The following is a 16,267-nucleotide window of genomic DNA, read 5'->3' on the forward strand; positions in this document are numbered from 1 at the left end:
AGGAGCGAAGAGGCTCAAGTCCACACACTGAAAAGTTCAGTGAAGAAGAAATTTTTCTCAGATCACTATCTGCAGGAGTACTGTCAGGATCCGCTCCGCAAATAAGGTAGGTGAGCTCCGCCCTCAGTTGTAGGGATAGTTTGATCCAGAGGTTTCTCCTGTAAAGAGCTGTTTCTCCTGAAGTCTGAAGTTCTACGAAGATAAACCTTAGACACTCTAGCAGACCTAGAGAGACATCTTCCTTCAGAGGGCAGATTCTCCAGGAACCCCACCTCTTAGTGGGTAGGTCGTCCTTAGTGAGAAAGGTTGGATCGGAAAAGAGATACAGTTCTCCCACTTAATGTGGCCCTCATCCCCAGAGAGGGCCACTATTTCACTAACTCTAGCCCCACAGGCTATAGCGAACCGAAAAATAACATTTTAGGTTAGATCCTTGAGGGAACAATCCTCATTGTTCACAGGTGAGGCATAATGTAGGACCTTGTCCAAAGACCATGAGATGGGCTCTGGTGGCGCTGCCGACTTGAGCCTGCACATGTTTTCGGAATCTTATTAAAGATTTCATTCGTCAGATCCATTTAAAGGGCATATAGAAGAGGTCTAGTCGGGGCTGACTTGCACCTAGATATTGGTCCATGGATCTGGAGATCCAATCAAGTGACCTCTCTCGCAAAGTCGGCAATACTCTTGGTGCTTACTCAAGGGTTTATATGGGGACAGGGCCGAAAAATTAGACTTCTCATAGTATCCAAGGATACACTGCCTCCTTTCTGAAAGGCCATCGTGCTGTTGGCCGCCAGACCTTGATTATAGGGGTGGACAGAGAAGGACAAGCAGATCATGAGATTCCTTTCGGTCCCTTTTGCTTTACAAAGCAACTTTCTTTTCCAAAGAAGACTCGTATTGTCTTCTAGTTGACTGTATTCTTCTAGGAATTCTATTTTGCCTTTTGGGATCCCGGTCTTTTTCCTAACCGTTAGGGCAAGGAATTCATAAGATGAAGGGATCAGGTGTACTGTGATAAATCGAAGGCAGAGAACTTCTGAACCTCCTGGATAATCCTAGGTGCATAACTAGGACCAGCCTCAGCCTTAGTTCCTTCATTACAGGGAACAGGGTGTTCTTGGGCTACCTGGGAGCCAACAGAGCCCTTCTTCCCTGGAAGGGTCTCAGCATGTAGAGGGCCTTCCACAGGAGATTTGATGGGCTGAACAGGAATTTTTAAGTCTATCCCTTCTATTATAGAGACATGATGTCTGTTACCTCCACTAGAGGATCCTCGTATGGGGCTTTATATCGAGATAGTATCTTGATGACGCTCGTGATGAAGAGAACGATCTGCAGCTCGGGGACTTGTTCCCATCTGGGAGGGAATGGGTCTGCGTCCGTGTACCATTCCAACTCTATTGGGCTGAGCCCGAGAAGAGCATCCGCTGTCACCTTGCGGATCATTTATAAAAGAGCTGCTGATAGGCGCCATTCCCTTAAGGAAGGGATGGCTAACATTCCCTAATGAAATGAGACGTCCTTTATCCTCGACAGTTTCGACGCCTCATTATCGCTTCGATGCCCCAGATCAGCCTGAAGAGGTCTGATCTGCGTGGAGAGTGTTTCTCCACCCATTACAGGGCTAATATGGCCTACGGGCCCGTGGCCTTTGGTCATTGTAGGGTAAGCGAAGAGGGAATGACCATCATTGGTCCTATTAGATCTCTCGAGGGCTGGAAGTTGTTCCTGCGACAGGAACGGCTGCGCAACCTCTCTAAGTCTGCTGATCAGTTCCTGCTGCCGAGTCAATCAGCATTCCCAGATACTTCACCTTCTGCTTGGGAATGAGGCTCGACTTCTCGTAGTTCACCACGATCCCCAGATCACGACAAACTTCCAGAAGCGAGTCTCGATCCTGAATCAACTGCTCCTGCGAGGGAGCGAGAATCAGCCAGTAGTAGAGGTACATCAGAGGGCGGATGCCCCTCAAGTGGGCCCAAACTGCTACCGCCGTGAACACTCGTGTGAATACTTGGGGAGCTGTGCACAGTCCAAAGCACAGGACTTTGAACTGGTACACCGTGCCCTGGAAGGTGAAACGGAGGTACTTTCGAGACGACTAATGAACTGGTACTTGAAAGTACGCTTCCTTCAAGTCTATCGAAAGCATGAAGTCGTACTGCCCGATGGCTAACAGCACAGTGCGAACTGTCAGCATCTTGAATGCAGTTTGCTGAACAAACTTGTTCAATGGCGAAAGGTCGATGATCGGTCTCCAACCTCCTGTCGCCTTCTCGACAAGGAAGAGACGACAGTAGAACCCTGGTGACTGATCATGTACGACTTCTAGCGCATCCTTCTCCAACATTTCCTAAACCTCCGCCTCCAAGGCCAGAGCCTTCGGCGATATTGGAGCGTACTTGTGGAACGCTATTGGAGTGGAGGACGGGGGGGCCGATGAAGCACGAATGGGAGATTGTACCCTTCGCGAAGGGTCAACAATACCCATTCCTCGGCCCCGAGATGCTGCCACATCGCCTAATGGCACGATAAGGATTCCCCCTACCTTCGGCCGCATGGGAAGGGGAAAGCCAAATTCAGCGTTTCCCTTTCCCTCGCTTGCCCCTGTTCTTTCCCCGACATGGAGGAGCTCCCGAGGGAGGCTGAAAGGTCTGTTTGGGGGCAGAACCCTTCTGAACAGGAGCAGGTCTCGGCTGCACAGGAGCAGCAGAAGAACGACCAGCGGTACCCTTGCTACTTCCCGTGGGCTCGGCCTGATTCGGCCTGGCTGCGGACGGTTTCGCGGGACCAGGTCCCTTGAAACTCGCAGCCTGCGCCTGGTGGATAATAGAGTCCTTCGAGTCGAGGTGCCATTTTTCCCGCGAGGCCCAACCTTCCTCTGGTGGAAAGAGAGAAGTTGCAGCTCTAATAGGAGTGTTCCTGAGTGCCAGGGCCTCTCCTGAACCAATCCGTCTCCCCAAACCAGCGGCTACTGCCTCGCGTTTTTTGAAGATCAGATTGGCATACTGGGTAGCAAGCTGGTCCAAGAGAAAAGCAACAGCTTTCCCACCAGACAAAGTCAGGTTCCTTTACTGCTCCATGTGTTCAGGGGTAGCGAGCTTTGTGTCCCGCGCGAACACTGTGGCCATACCACACCAGTGGTTGAGCCACGAAGCAGCTACAGAGATGGACTCCATAGCTGAAATCTCAGAGGCCGAGAAGGAAACACTGGGATTTCAAGCTCTCAACCGAGGAACCCCCAGCAAGCGCTCCGACCGCGGGGTCGAGAGAGAGAGGACAAGGCACAGAAGACTCAGTGACATACCTCTTCTGTAGCTGGAGTGGTTGAGGGAGAAGCTTGTTCGAACCTTTGCTCCTAGGCGAGTCACCAGGTCCTGTGATCTGGTCACTCACTCGGTCCAATACTCGAGCAGCCTGTTTCGACCAGGGAAGTGTGATAGGCCATGAACTGCCTTCAGGAGCTCCCCATAGGATCTCCAAGGCTGTACACTTATCCTCAGACACTACCGCAGGAGGAGCCCTGCGCCCATTAATCTCATGCATAAGGTTAATGACCTCTAGGAACAGCGACTCCACCTTGGGATCTTCCGTCTCCACGGTCGACGAAGGCCGTGGAAGTGGCTGATCCCTCAGACCCACTACATCCATAAGTGTAGGGGAAGCGTCATGCTGCAAGGGCGATGACATCCCTCATGAATACCCTCGCTCAGGCCCTAAGACCGAACCAGGCGTGTATTCAGGAGTCAAGGAAGGACCCTGGCAGGGTTCATCCCCGACGGAATGCATTGAGGTTCCCACTGCGACCGGGTGTGTGACTGACCGCTGCAAGCCCAACGAAGCTCCCGAAGGAGCTCGATCGCGAGCGGGGTCGCTGGGAACTGCAGCGCTCGCACCAGGATGTGTAGACAGGTTAGTCGCACAAGTGGTGTGCGCAGCCTTGCCTGTTACATGGCCAGAAAGCATGGGGGTTGGCTGCATCTCGCGCGGCTGGTATGCGCGAGAGCTAGCCTGGTCGTGCACGACCGGCCAACATGACGCGGGCTGGGCCGCGAGGTGGCTCCATGCCAGGCCCAAGTCGCGCGGGTCGAGTGCGGGGCTGTCTGGGCCTGCTCCCTGCTCACACAATACACGAGTCGCGGAGTCGGTCCGCGTGGCTACCCCCGTGGAAGTAGTCATGCGTACCACAGATTCTTCACGAGAGACCACAGCTGAGGTTTCTCGCGCCGAAGCCAGGACTCTCATTTTCCAGCTCAAGAGCAGTTCAATTCGAGTCTAAGCAGTAGCTCGGGGGCACAAGGACCCCGTCACCATGCTCTGGGAGACGATAACTACGCCCTCGAGCACGATTGTTGTGCATGGCGGCCTTGCACAAGATTCGCCGTGAACAATCCCACTAGCGCGGGGAACACGGGAATCTCGCACATCGCCCTCATCCTCTAGAGGAGATGAAGTGTCTCGGGGCGCCATGTCCCTTCGATTGCGACTGGCCTTCCTGGCCTTCTTTGCTTTCCTCTTTCTCCTTGGGGGAGAGGAGTCAGAGTCAGAAGTTGAATACGAAGAGGAGGAGGGAGAGAAAGAGGAGCTAGAAGAGGAATACCGCCCACGCTTCCTCTTCTTGTGCCCCCTCCGAGGTACTGGAACGGTGGTCGAGGCAACAGCAGACGACACTGGACGAGGATGAACAACCTGAGCCATGTCCGTAGGAAGAGCCGTGGTTGGTGAACTTGGTGAACCTGAAAAACAGTCTCCAAAGGAGTGTTGGCAGATTTTAATTTTAACTGACTTGCGGGCAAAGCTGTAAAGGTTTTGCCAGCAGTGGTTAAAGAAATCTCTGTTTAAAACCTTGCTCTCCCTTGTTTTAACAGGGAGTCCAGCAGTTATTTTACCTTTGTAAAAAATTTGCATTTTGCCTGGAACAAATGTTTTAACAGGAGCATGGTCAGCAACAACAGGGGCATCAGGGAACATGGGAGTTGATAAAGTTGCAAAATCAGATATATTCAAGTTTTCATCATCAATCAGGTCATTCAAATGTTGTTCAATCTTGCCCGCCAGAGTTAAACGGCATTTTAACAAATCCAAATCAGGCTTACATGATGATCCGAGAGACGCCCAAAGTTCCCCCCATCTTACCAGGTAACGTGTCGTCATCTGTATCAGACGGTCCAACAATCTGTCGGGTGTCCCTCGAGATCGCCGAAGTAGCGGAAGCGCTAAGGTCACCCGCTTCCCGGCGAAACGCGAAAAATCCCTGACAGGCTGTGAATCTGAGCTTTCTAAAATCATACTCACACACTCCTCCGACTCGGAGAGGGGGTGAGCAGACTTCACTTTGGTAGTTTCTTGAAATGGCACACTTTGCACCGGCTCCCCACTCTTCTCCTTCTTCGAAAGAGGCGAGCTCTCCGAAGCGGAAGAAGCTTTAGGGTTTCGGCGATATATGCGTCGATTCTCGAAAACTTGCCACTGCAAGGGCGGCCAGGATTCACACTCACAGCAAGGAGAACCTTGAGAGCAAGTTTTTCCCCTGCATGTTGGGCAGAGCGTGTGCGGGTCTACAGAAGGTGACGAAAGCCACCTACCACAGCGCCCTCCATGGCCTACACAACATAGCATCTAATGAGTAATTTTCTCGTCCATTACAATCACACAACTACTAGTACACAAGTACAAGAGAAGGCAAAAGGCTGCAGCGTAGATAGCAGAGAGTAGACAACCATCCACGTTGAGCCAAAGCTAGTGAATGAGAAAAGCAGGCTGGTGGTGGTGGTAGTGGGGGGTGGGGAGCTAAGCTCCGCCCCATACCGCCAGCCAACCAATCAGCACAACTGCCTGCTTTTTTCTCTTCGGCTGTGTCAGCTGAGCTGAAGCAAATTCCTATGTTAAATGATTACGAGGTTTGTATATCGCGTCGGAACAATTCATTACTTTATTTTGATATCGTCAAATTGCAGTAAATAGCCTTTTCTAATCGAAGGTAATAAGAATCATGGAAATAAAATGTATTTATAAAACTTAGTTGAGTAGACAAATCAAACAGTGAAGCATCATTTGCTGAGAATAGGAAATGAGAATTCAAAGAGATAATGTGTAAATTCTTAGTTAATAACAAAGCTTAAGGATATATAAAGGCTACAAGCTGAATAAAATAGATAATTATTATTGGAAAGGCTAATAATATGGTTTGAGTAAAGAACAGGGTATATGGATCTCATTCCTCAAAAATACTGTCTACAGCATGTGCTTTCTAATGTACATCTTTAAGCAAGTCTCTTTTAAAAGTGCTAAAGTAAAATTTTCAAAGATATATTGGTTTCATTTCTTTGTAAAAAATAAAATTTTACTGACTTACCACTGGCATCCGTCTATATGAGAGAACTCCATCTTTGAAGAAAAGAGATAGATTCTGTTTGGGTAGAACCATTTGCAAATTCTCGTTAGGAGAGTAGTCTTTCAGAAGAGTAGATAAATCCCGTAAATTATGCATTGTGGCCACTCGCACTTTAGGAGCAAAGCTTTTATCTATAGGGTCAGCTGCAGTTTTCACTTTTTCATCAGGATCTGGATTACCACACAACACATTTGATGTATAGGATGCTCTTGAAAGATTACCTACATTGTTCTTTCCTCCATACTTCATTCGAGACAAACTGTCAGGCTGACAACCAGAACTTTCCACTCCAGAGCTCTGGCTTACATGGTTGCCTATTGAGTCATCAGGAGACTCCTCACTAGCAGTTTGGACAAAACTAGAATTACCCTTAGCCTCTAGCAACCTACGTAATTTTGCTTTTCTGCGTGATTTACTAGATTTTCTCTTCTCTGTTTTATCATCATCGCCATTGATGCTTTCTGTGTCCGTTTCAATACCTGATTCTTCTGTTTCTAATAGTCTCTGTTGATGTTCAGGAGAAATGTACCCTCTTAGTGCTTCATTATAACCAATAGATCCAAAATCACAAAATGATGCACCCATAGGACTAACATCGTGCAATGATGGATTTAAGCTATGAATAGAATTTGATGTTGTTAGACTAAAGTAACCTAAACTGTTCATGGAAACCACTGACTGCCTTGAGTATGGACGGCTAGTATTTTGCTGCAATAAGGCTCTATACTTTTTACGAGCTATCCATCCTCTACAGTATTTCTGAACTATTACAACAGCATGATAAATACTCTTATATCTCTTAGCTGCAATTATTTTACGAGTATTTTTCTGAATCACAACACAAGAATTTCGCCATCTAATAAATTTTTGCCGTGCCAGCCACGCCTTTCCTTGATTCTGAAGTACTAAAATGGCAGATCGGACAGTTTTGTATCTCTGGACACAACAGTGCATTCGCCAGTCTGAAAATATTGTAATGTATATGTAAAGGGTGACCAGCCATGAAAAAAAAATTATTTTATCAAACTTTAAACTATTTATTTGATTCTTATCAAGAAAGGTAAAAAATAAAATGAAATTATCATATGAATGTGGTTTTCTACTTACATAACCAATTGTAATCAATTTTAATTTCAAATTCCAATCTCTAAATAATTATGTTTTGCTTATTTCTCAGAATGAACAATAAAACCTTATAAACTGCATATTCAAAACTGAAGGAACATTGAAAAAATAAAGATGTATCTCATTTCCAGGTATTTTCATCAATACAAATCTGTTTTTAGATAAAATACTTGAAATATAAGTAGTAGAAGTTATGCCTAGTTTGCTCACTTTTGGGGGGCATTGCCCCATTTACTCACCTTGTTACGTTTGCTAAGCTTGTCCCGTTTGCTCAGCCCGTCTGGTTTGCTCAGTTATGGGTCTGCCAGAGCGACTCAGTTGGAGGATTTAAACGTGAGGTTATGTTTACCAACAACTCCCCCCCTTCCCCTTCCTGCGGGTTGAGAGGGTATGTTTGCAGTGCGGGGTCACTGAGTACACACCGGTGCGCGAGGAGTTCTCTGTCTGGAGAGCTGATGACCCATGCCCCTAGGCCTTGACATTGAGCCTAGCGACCACACAGTTTTTTTTTTTTTTTCATTATAAGACACGCTTTTGTGTGCAAACGAGGGCCGTTCTCTCTCTCCCTGGGAGAGCTGTTGCTCTGATCGCCCCTGGACATTGTCATTTACATTCCAGGTCTTATAGTTTGCAAAAAAAAACCCATTCGGAGACTTTGGCGAGGCCCGTTCCGTCAACCCCCCCCCATATTCCTTTCAATTTATGCCTATGAAAAAGTACCCATCTCTCTGTTTTAACACCCCCTCTCCCTCTCTCTCTCTCTCTCTCTCTCTCTCTCTCTCTCTCTCTCTCAAGTACTCATCTTTCACTCCATTTGTTTTAGGCCCTTTCTCTTACATCAACATATATGGGTAATAGAAAATGTATTAAAGCTTAGTTTCTTTTATTATACGATGCATACATCCAAAATAACATTACGTGAATAATGACATAGCATTAAGTGGGAAAAAATCCGACACTAAAAACATTCATTTGAAAAATTACGTTTCTTTAGCACTTGGCAAACCTTCATTGAAAATTCAGGTTTTCTATATTTCCAGATGTACATACGCAGTATTGAATTTAAATGTATAAGATAGTACGATAACACTGTTACGTCATTTTCCTTTTAAGTCGGTGGTGGATAAATGCTCCCTGAGTTTCCTAAGGGCAGCACAAATTCCATTTAGACTTACGGTATGCGTAAATTATAGGCAGAAGAATGCGCACAAAGCTGAATTGTAATTTTGCACTCGCATATTATTTATGAAACACATCATGGTAGAATATCTTCATAGAAAATCAGTAAAGTATTTCGAATGATCTTCTGGCCGCATCCCCAATGGGTAAAAAAATATAATGTTTTCTACAGGACTTTTCTGTATTATAAATACAATCCAGTGCCCGATTTCACAACACAGTACTGATGTGATGGCAGAGTATTCACAATAAATATGATGGGCTTTGTCCTTATCAAGGGTATCTTGAAGCCGACCAAGTGGTCACTGGGTATACACCTGTAAAAATGTGCTTCCCGCCCTAACCTTTTCTCTAGAGCATATTCAATGTCGTAAGTATTCATTGTTATATGCTACCTCCTCCACTACCTATGTTATACTAACACCATTTCAACAGCATGAAGCTACCTGCGACCTGTCAGTGGCGCTGAATTTTCCCCCTCGTGGGAGCACAGTAAGATTTAGAAACCCCCATAAGACGCAAAAGTTTTCTTATATTTGCATCTTGGACTTAGAATCAGCTTTGAAGAAATCCACTGGGACTTATGGTGTGGAGACCATACACGAATCAATAGCTTATTGCTATATCATTATTGACGGTGAAGGAAATAGAGCCGCCTCCAGTTATAATTGCGGGAATGATTGCGTCGATAACTTTCTGTCACACCTTAGTGATTCTTGGGAGGCGATAAGATCACAGTGGAAAACATTCTCCAGTGATATGTCAGCCGAGGATAAAAGAACTTTCCAACAGCAGACTGTATGCCAGCTGTGTAAGACGTCGTTCAAACATGACCGCGGCAAGCAAAGACACCATGACCACATCAAACCCAAGAATAACTTTATTGGAGCTTACTGCGCACATTGTAATTTAGCGTGTCGTGAACTTAAAACTCGACTCCCCCGTTTTCGCGCACAATTCTAGTTACGACCTGGGTCTTATCCTTAAGGAATTGTAAACTAAAGTCAACATTACAATCATGACGAAGCAAGGGCTTAAAATTCAGCGAATGACTGTCGATAATTTAATTTTCCTTGACTCTCTAGCCTTTTTAGGTTCTTTTTTGGATAGTTTAGCCCCCGAATGTTTTAGGGATGGAAGGAAGGCTGGCTTAACAGAGGACATGTTAAGTGGAATTAGAGATGACAAACTGCGGGGTGAAGTCATTCAAGGCAAATTACCTTTCTGCTGACTATATAGACAGTCTTGCAAAACTCAAGGAAATGCATTTGCCCCCCAAATTGGCATTTTACAACAAGCTAAAGGCGAGCGATGTATCAGAGGAGGAATATAAACAGGCTCAGCGTGTTTGGGATATAAGCAAATGTAAAACGCTGAAAGATTTTCTTCTCCTTTACCTCATTGTAGGCATAGCTTTATTGGGGGATAGTATTCTCATTTGGTGGCGCTTTATATTTCATGATAAGTAAGGTCTTGATTTACCACACTATGTTTCACTTCCATCCTATGCCTTTGACAGCTTTCTCAAGATGAGCAAGATTGAGTTGGATCACGTCTATGATGAGGAATTATATAATCTAATCAGGAATAATGTTAGGGGGGTTTCACTTATGTCGTGCGTCAATCATTCACTGCCAACAAGCGTGAAATAAATCCATCATTTAATCCTGATCTCCACAAAAGTTCTTACATCCTTCATTTAGCCTTCAACTCCCTGTATGCAACAGTTATGACTAAGAACCTTCTCACTGGCGGAATTCGTAAACTTTCCGATGAAGAAAAGGATCTGTTTTTAGGAAGGGGTAATGAAAATACTAATACAAACGGGATAAAGGACACTGGCTCCTCGTCACTACTAAAGCACCTTCAGAAGAAGTTGCTAGAGCCACTGATGAACTGCCGTTATGCTTATCCCACGAGGAAGTTGCTTTAAGAAATCTATCACCCTACTGTAAAAGCGTACTAGAACACGAAGGGGGATGCATGACTGTAAAGTGTAAAAAGCTTATGGCCACCCATCACAGTAAAAAAAAATCTTATTTCCCTCCCTCTTTTACAGTTGTATATGGACTTAGACCTAGAACTAGAGGTTGTGCATTCAGTCTGTGAATTCAGTCAAAGTGCTTACATGAAGGATTTTATTGAAACTAACATCGAAGCGAGGAGCGCAGCAACCTCAACAACAGAAAAAAAAAAGCCTTCAAAGCCATGAATAACTGCATCTTTGGGAAAACTCTACTCAACCCATTAAAATACGCTGAAAAAAGTAAAATTGTCACTAAAGCAGCCACCTACTTAAAGGAAGCCCGGAATCCGAGACTAAAATCAACCATCCATTTGTCAGAAGACCGTATCATCTGCACTTCTACCCTCCCTCAGTCACCATCAATATGCCTAATTACATAGGTTTTGCCATTCTAGAATCGGCCAAGTTTGACCTTTACTACTTCTTTTATAAGGTTCTCAAGAATAATTATCGAGATAAAGTCAAACTCCTTTACACTGATACAGATAGTTTAATTTTTGCTCTGGAAGTTGACGATCTTAATTCGGAGTTAGTGCAAGAACTTTTGAAATCATATATGGATTTTTCCAACTTCAACGTTGATCCCCAACTTTTTTTAGTAATGAGAGAAAAGGGGAGCTGGGGCTTTTAAAATCAGAAACAGGGAGTAATCTTATAACCGAGGTGAAAGCGTTGAAACCTAAAATGTATTCCATGCTAGTTAAGAAGCAGGGTCACATTAATCGTGCAAAAGGCATACCAGGTCACATGCATGCTTCTGTAAAGCACGAACAGTATTCCCAAATCCTGGAAGATCATCGCGTCAACTATCTCACTCTACGGACAATTAGAAATGTGAGAGGACAGATGAGTACCACTAAAGTAAAAAAGAAGTGTCTCTCGGCTTTTGATTCAAAACATTATCATTTGAGCCCATACAATTCTTACGCATACGGGCATCCCGATATTGAAGTGGGGGATGAGGAAGTTGTGAGTGAAGTTCAAATCAACAACCCACTTCCCAAATTACTAAATCCACCTTCAGAACCAATCCCTCATGTTTCTGAAAATTTATGGAAAAAGAGAGAAGAAAAGGTTACAGTCTATTTTCCACCCACCGATAATGGAATGACAGAAAACCGGGAGGAGTGAATACAAAAATTTACTTCGAATAATTACAGTGTTTAGTTTTCCCCATGTATTGTTTTGCTAGAGAAAATAAAAGGTTGACACTTTCCATTAAAGGTTTTATTTATTCTGTGGTACTTATATGACAACATTTTTATAAAGCCACTCAGTTGGCTAGAGGTTTAGTTAAAATGTACAAGTGCTTTAAAGCTACAGATCTGGACCTTTTTAGAGAGCCAGCACGTATCGTGTCTGGTTTCTCCAACTCGGGTAAATCCTACCTCATGGAAAAATTAATAGTAAAATATGAAAGTAAGTTTACGCACATTATTATGTACGGCGTGGATCAACATACTTTGAAATCGCATCCAGGAATAGGACCAAAACTCTCCCTCTTTGCAAATATCGTAGACCCCATGAGTGAGATAGATATGGAAGCTGGCCCATATTCTATTTTATATATACTTGATGATATATTTCTCGAGGCTGTACAGGACAAAATTGTTGTGGATGTCTTTACTAAAGGGCATCATAAAAATATCTCTGCTATATTTATTACGCAAAATATGTTTTACAGCGGAAAATACGCTAGAAATATAAGTATAAACGCCTCCCATATGCTATTGCTGAGAATGAGGGATATATCGCGAGTCGAGTTATTAGGAAGGCATATATTTGGTTCGCCTTTATCAAAGAAATTTGTGAATGTTTATAAAAAGGCTGTTATGACTAAACCTTTTTCCCATTTGCTGGTTGATTTAAGTTTAAATACTCCTAGCGAACTCCAGTTGAGGACAAATATAGCAGGGAGTTCCTTGTACGAGGTTGTTTATGGAGAATGGGAGACATAAAGAGGAAGATTTTAGAAACGGTATATGAAAACTATTCCCACCCATCAAGTTTGGGAGGTATTAATTCCATTTACAGAACCGCCAAAGCTTTAGACGCACGAATTTCCATAAATGACGTAAAAGACTATTTGACCACAACAGATGCACATACTCTGCATACGCTTACAAGAAAAAAATTCCCCAGACGTCAAATGGTGTCTCCAGCTCCAAAAGTTATGATCAGCTGCGATCTCGCCGATATGCGACGTTTATCTAAATTCAACAAATATGTAAACTACCTTCTGATTTGCATAGATATTTTCTCCCGATACCTCAAGGTCGTTCCTCTTAGAAAAAAGAAGGTGCAGACTCTGTTAATAGGCTTAAAAGCAATCCTTTCTCTACCTCAATTTCAGGGTGTTAGTCGGCTCCTTACCGATAGGGGATCGGAAATTTATAACAAACTTACGATCAAGTACCTAAAAGAGGAAAATATAAAACTCTACAGCATTTCCTCGTATGAAATCAAAGCAGCTATTGCAGAACGTGTTATACATACTCTAAAGCAAAAGATATATAAAAATTTAACTCTGAGAAATACTCTCGGATATCTTGATGTCCTCCCTGAACTCGTAAAAAACTATAATAGGTCCCCACACAAAGGGTTGGGAGGGGGAGTGTCCCCCCTCGAAGTTCATGGATACACGAACCCGGAAATCATTAAGCGACAATTTCAGCGAATGTATAAATCAAGCATCTTTACATCGAAACACAATAGTAAGGCATTAGCAGGACACACTGCGCATTGCAAGTGGGCTCCGCCAGTCGGTATTCCATCGTGGGTATAAAATTCAAAATATATTAGAAATATTCAAAATTCGGAGCGTGGACGGGAGACAGGCTCCTTTGACTTATTATCTGGAGGATCTCGCTGGTGAAAAAATTGAGGTTATTTTTAATAAATCGGAACTAATACCCACAGCCATACCAGAAACTTTCCCTATTGACATTATCAAAAAGAAAGTTACGAAGGGTAAAGTCAAGTACAGTATCTCGTGTCGTGGAGGGGTTACCGCCCGAGTTTTAACTCGTGGGTAGATAGTAAAGATGTTGAAAGGCTGTTGGGGGAAACTTGGAAATAAAATCGCATATACACAAACATGAGGATTTTCTTCTCTTCTTAAATAACCTCTCCCAGAAAAAAATGGCTGAATTAATTCCTTTGCTACAGAGAACACATCTCGACTGTTTATCAAAGATCTCCGCTAACTTTTTGAAGGAAAATCTAACTCGCGATTGTAAAGCAATAGAAAAGGTAAAAAAATATAAGGGCGAAATAAGGACGGTAGCTCATAAAAAGACACCGCTTTAAGAGAAAAGAAAAATCTTATCATCACAGAGAGGAGGCGCCATACTTTCAGTCCTTCTTCCTCTCGCAGCGAGCCTAATTGGGGGTTTATTAGGGAAATGAGAAAATACTGTGGTACCGCGAAAGACGGTAGAAGGGTCTAATTACCACCAAGATGCCGGAGAAATAAGTGTTCAAAACACTAGACAAAATGCAGAGGAAAATGTAAGGGGGAATAACCAGCAGGGTGGAGGGAGTGATAGAGATTTGCTCCAAAATTTAGTCAAAATGATACAATCAAGTGTAAGTTGGAAAATGAATCAAAGAAAAGGAAGCGAAACGAATTGGGCGAGAAAGGCGCGCGTGATCCTCTCCCCCTTTGAAGAATATAATTGACGTAAAATTATCCCCCACCAGCAGAAGGTACACCCTCGCTTTCCTTAAATTCTTCGAAGGCCGGGACGATGTCGAGTGGGATGATAGAGGGAACCTAAGGAAACCCATCTACCGTTTAAATTTAATAGACGTGTTTAAGAAATTAATTCAGCAAACGGCTGCTATTGAGGAAGAGGACGTGCCTTTTTATAAAACCTTACTAAATACAGTGGGAGTGCCCTCTACTTATATAAAGAATGCAAAAGCTCAGATGCAGATGTATGGAATTAAAGGAAAAGGGGGGAGAATAAGCAAGGAAAATAAAAGTAAAAGGTAAACTGCGGTGGGTGCCTTATTAAGAATAAATGCCCACTGGTAAGTCTACGCGAAATACATGTCTTAGCATGTCGTACTCGGATCTTAGCATGTCGTACTCGGAAGGCGTGTAAAGGGGGTGGAGTTTAAGTACTTCAGTTGTAGTTGTAGTTAGTTTAGGTTTCATGATCAGTTTACAACACGATCCCCGCATAATGCAGTCCTCACCGCTAAAACTAAGCAACGTCAACTTTACGGCGCCACTTCTAAGAAAGGGGAATGTGTGTTTGGTAGTGGGGGGGGGGGGGGGGGGGGCAATTCCATTGGCGTCGCATTCTACGGACTTGCGGCGCAAACATATAAAGCCTACCCCTACAGCGATATCGTGAACTGTCGAAGAAGGCTCTTTAATTTAAACCGATGCATTCGCAAAGACCGTCATCCCGTTGGAAGTGTCATCTTACGGAAACCACTGAGTTTTCCCACCGCGAGTGTGTCATGCGTAGCTACGTTGATAACACAGTTTAATTACGGCTATTCATATGATAATGATGCCGATGGAAAACTTAGATCGTATGTGACTACTTCAAGGGATACGCATTTTGCCATGAACTTGCAAAATGATACAACTGAGGCATGTGTTTTTAACTTTGAGGTGTCTAAACGAATTGGAACAGTTTGCCCTGGAAAAAGGAAATGAGAGCGTTAATATCTACGCCATCCCCATTGGAATTGAGAGGTCTGGTCGCGCTGATAGTGTACAGATGTTACACCATTTTCCAGATTTGGTGAACTTGGGTAGGAGGTTGGTTGGTAAAGGTAAACAGATAATTTTGCTGGCAACCGTAAAATGTCTGTTGTCTCCCGAATTGGAAAACTTGGAAAGGTTTTCCTTTGTTGCATCTGAAGATTTTCTGGCTGTTTGTGATATTTAAATGTAATTTACTTATTTTCTTATTTGTTAAAAAAGAATCTACCTTATCCAAATAAATTTGATAATGTGTTAAAAATAAAAAAATATTTACTGTGTAAGATCCATCCTTTTGTATCTTTTATCTTTGAGTTAAACGTTCTTCTCATTCTGAGAAGGAGAATAATTAGGTAATAGTGGTGATATTTAAATGGACTTGTTTTCTCATTTTATTCATGTAAATTTGTTCATATGTTAAAAAGAAGAATAAAAAGAAAATAAAAAAAAAATGCTGTGTAACGTTCACTCTTTTGTATTTTTATCTTCGAGTTAAATGCTCTTCTCATTCTAGGAAGGAGAATAATTATGTAATAGGGGTGGTATTTAAATGTACTTGTTTTCTCATCTTATTCATGTAAATTTGTTCATATGTTAAGGGAAAAAAAAAATTTACTGTGTAAGGTCCACCCTTTTGTATTTTTATCTTCGAGTTGAATGTTCTTCTCATTTAGCGATTGAGAATAATTATGTAATAGAAGCTTCCTTAATAAAAAAAAAAGTCTTATGTTAATTTGGTTTAAATATCCCCGTCTCATCTTAACTACTTCAGTTGGTCGCTATGGCTGGAGAAAGTCATATGGTAACTCTGCCA

General features: G+C 43.2%; 1 protein-coding gene across 1 annotated transcript in view; it reads right to left on the minus strand.

Annotated features, from left to right (window-relative positions):
• The window catches only part of LOC137655767 (unconventional myosin-XIX-like), a 291,069-nt gene that overhangs the window by 10,638 nt on the left and 264,164 nt on the right, over window positions 1–16,267 (minus strand). The window contains exon 18 of the mRNA XM_068389896.1: window positions 6,362–7,362. Within this exon, the coding sequence (XP_068245997.1) occupies window positions 6,362–7,362 (1,001 nt within the window). The remainder of the gene's footprint in view (window positions 1–6,361; window positions 7,363–16,267) is intronic.

The sequence above is a fragment of the Palaemon carinicauda genome, chromosome 16, assembly GCF_036898095.1.
Source record: "Palaemon carinicauda isolate YSFRI2023 chromosome 16, ASM3689809v2, whole genome shotgun sequence".
Lineage (NCBI taxonomy): Eukaryota > Metazoa > Arthropoda > Malacostraca > Decapoda > Palaemonidae > Palaemon > Palaemon carinicauda.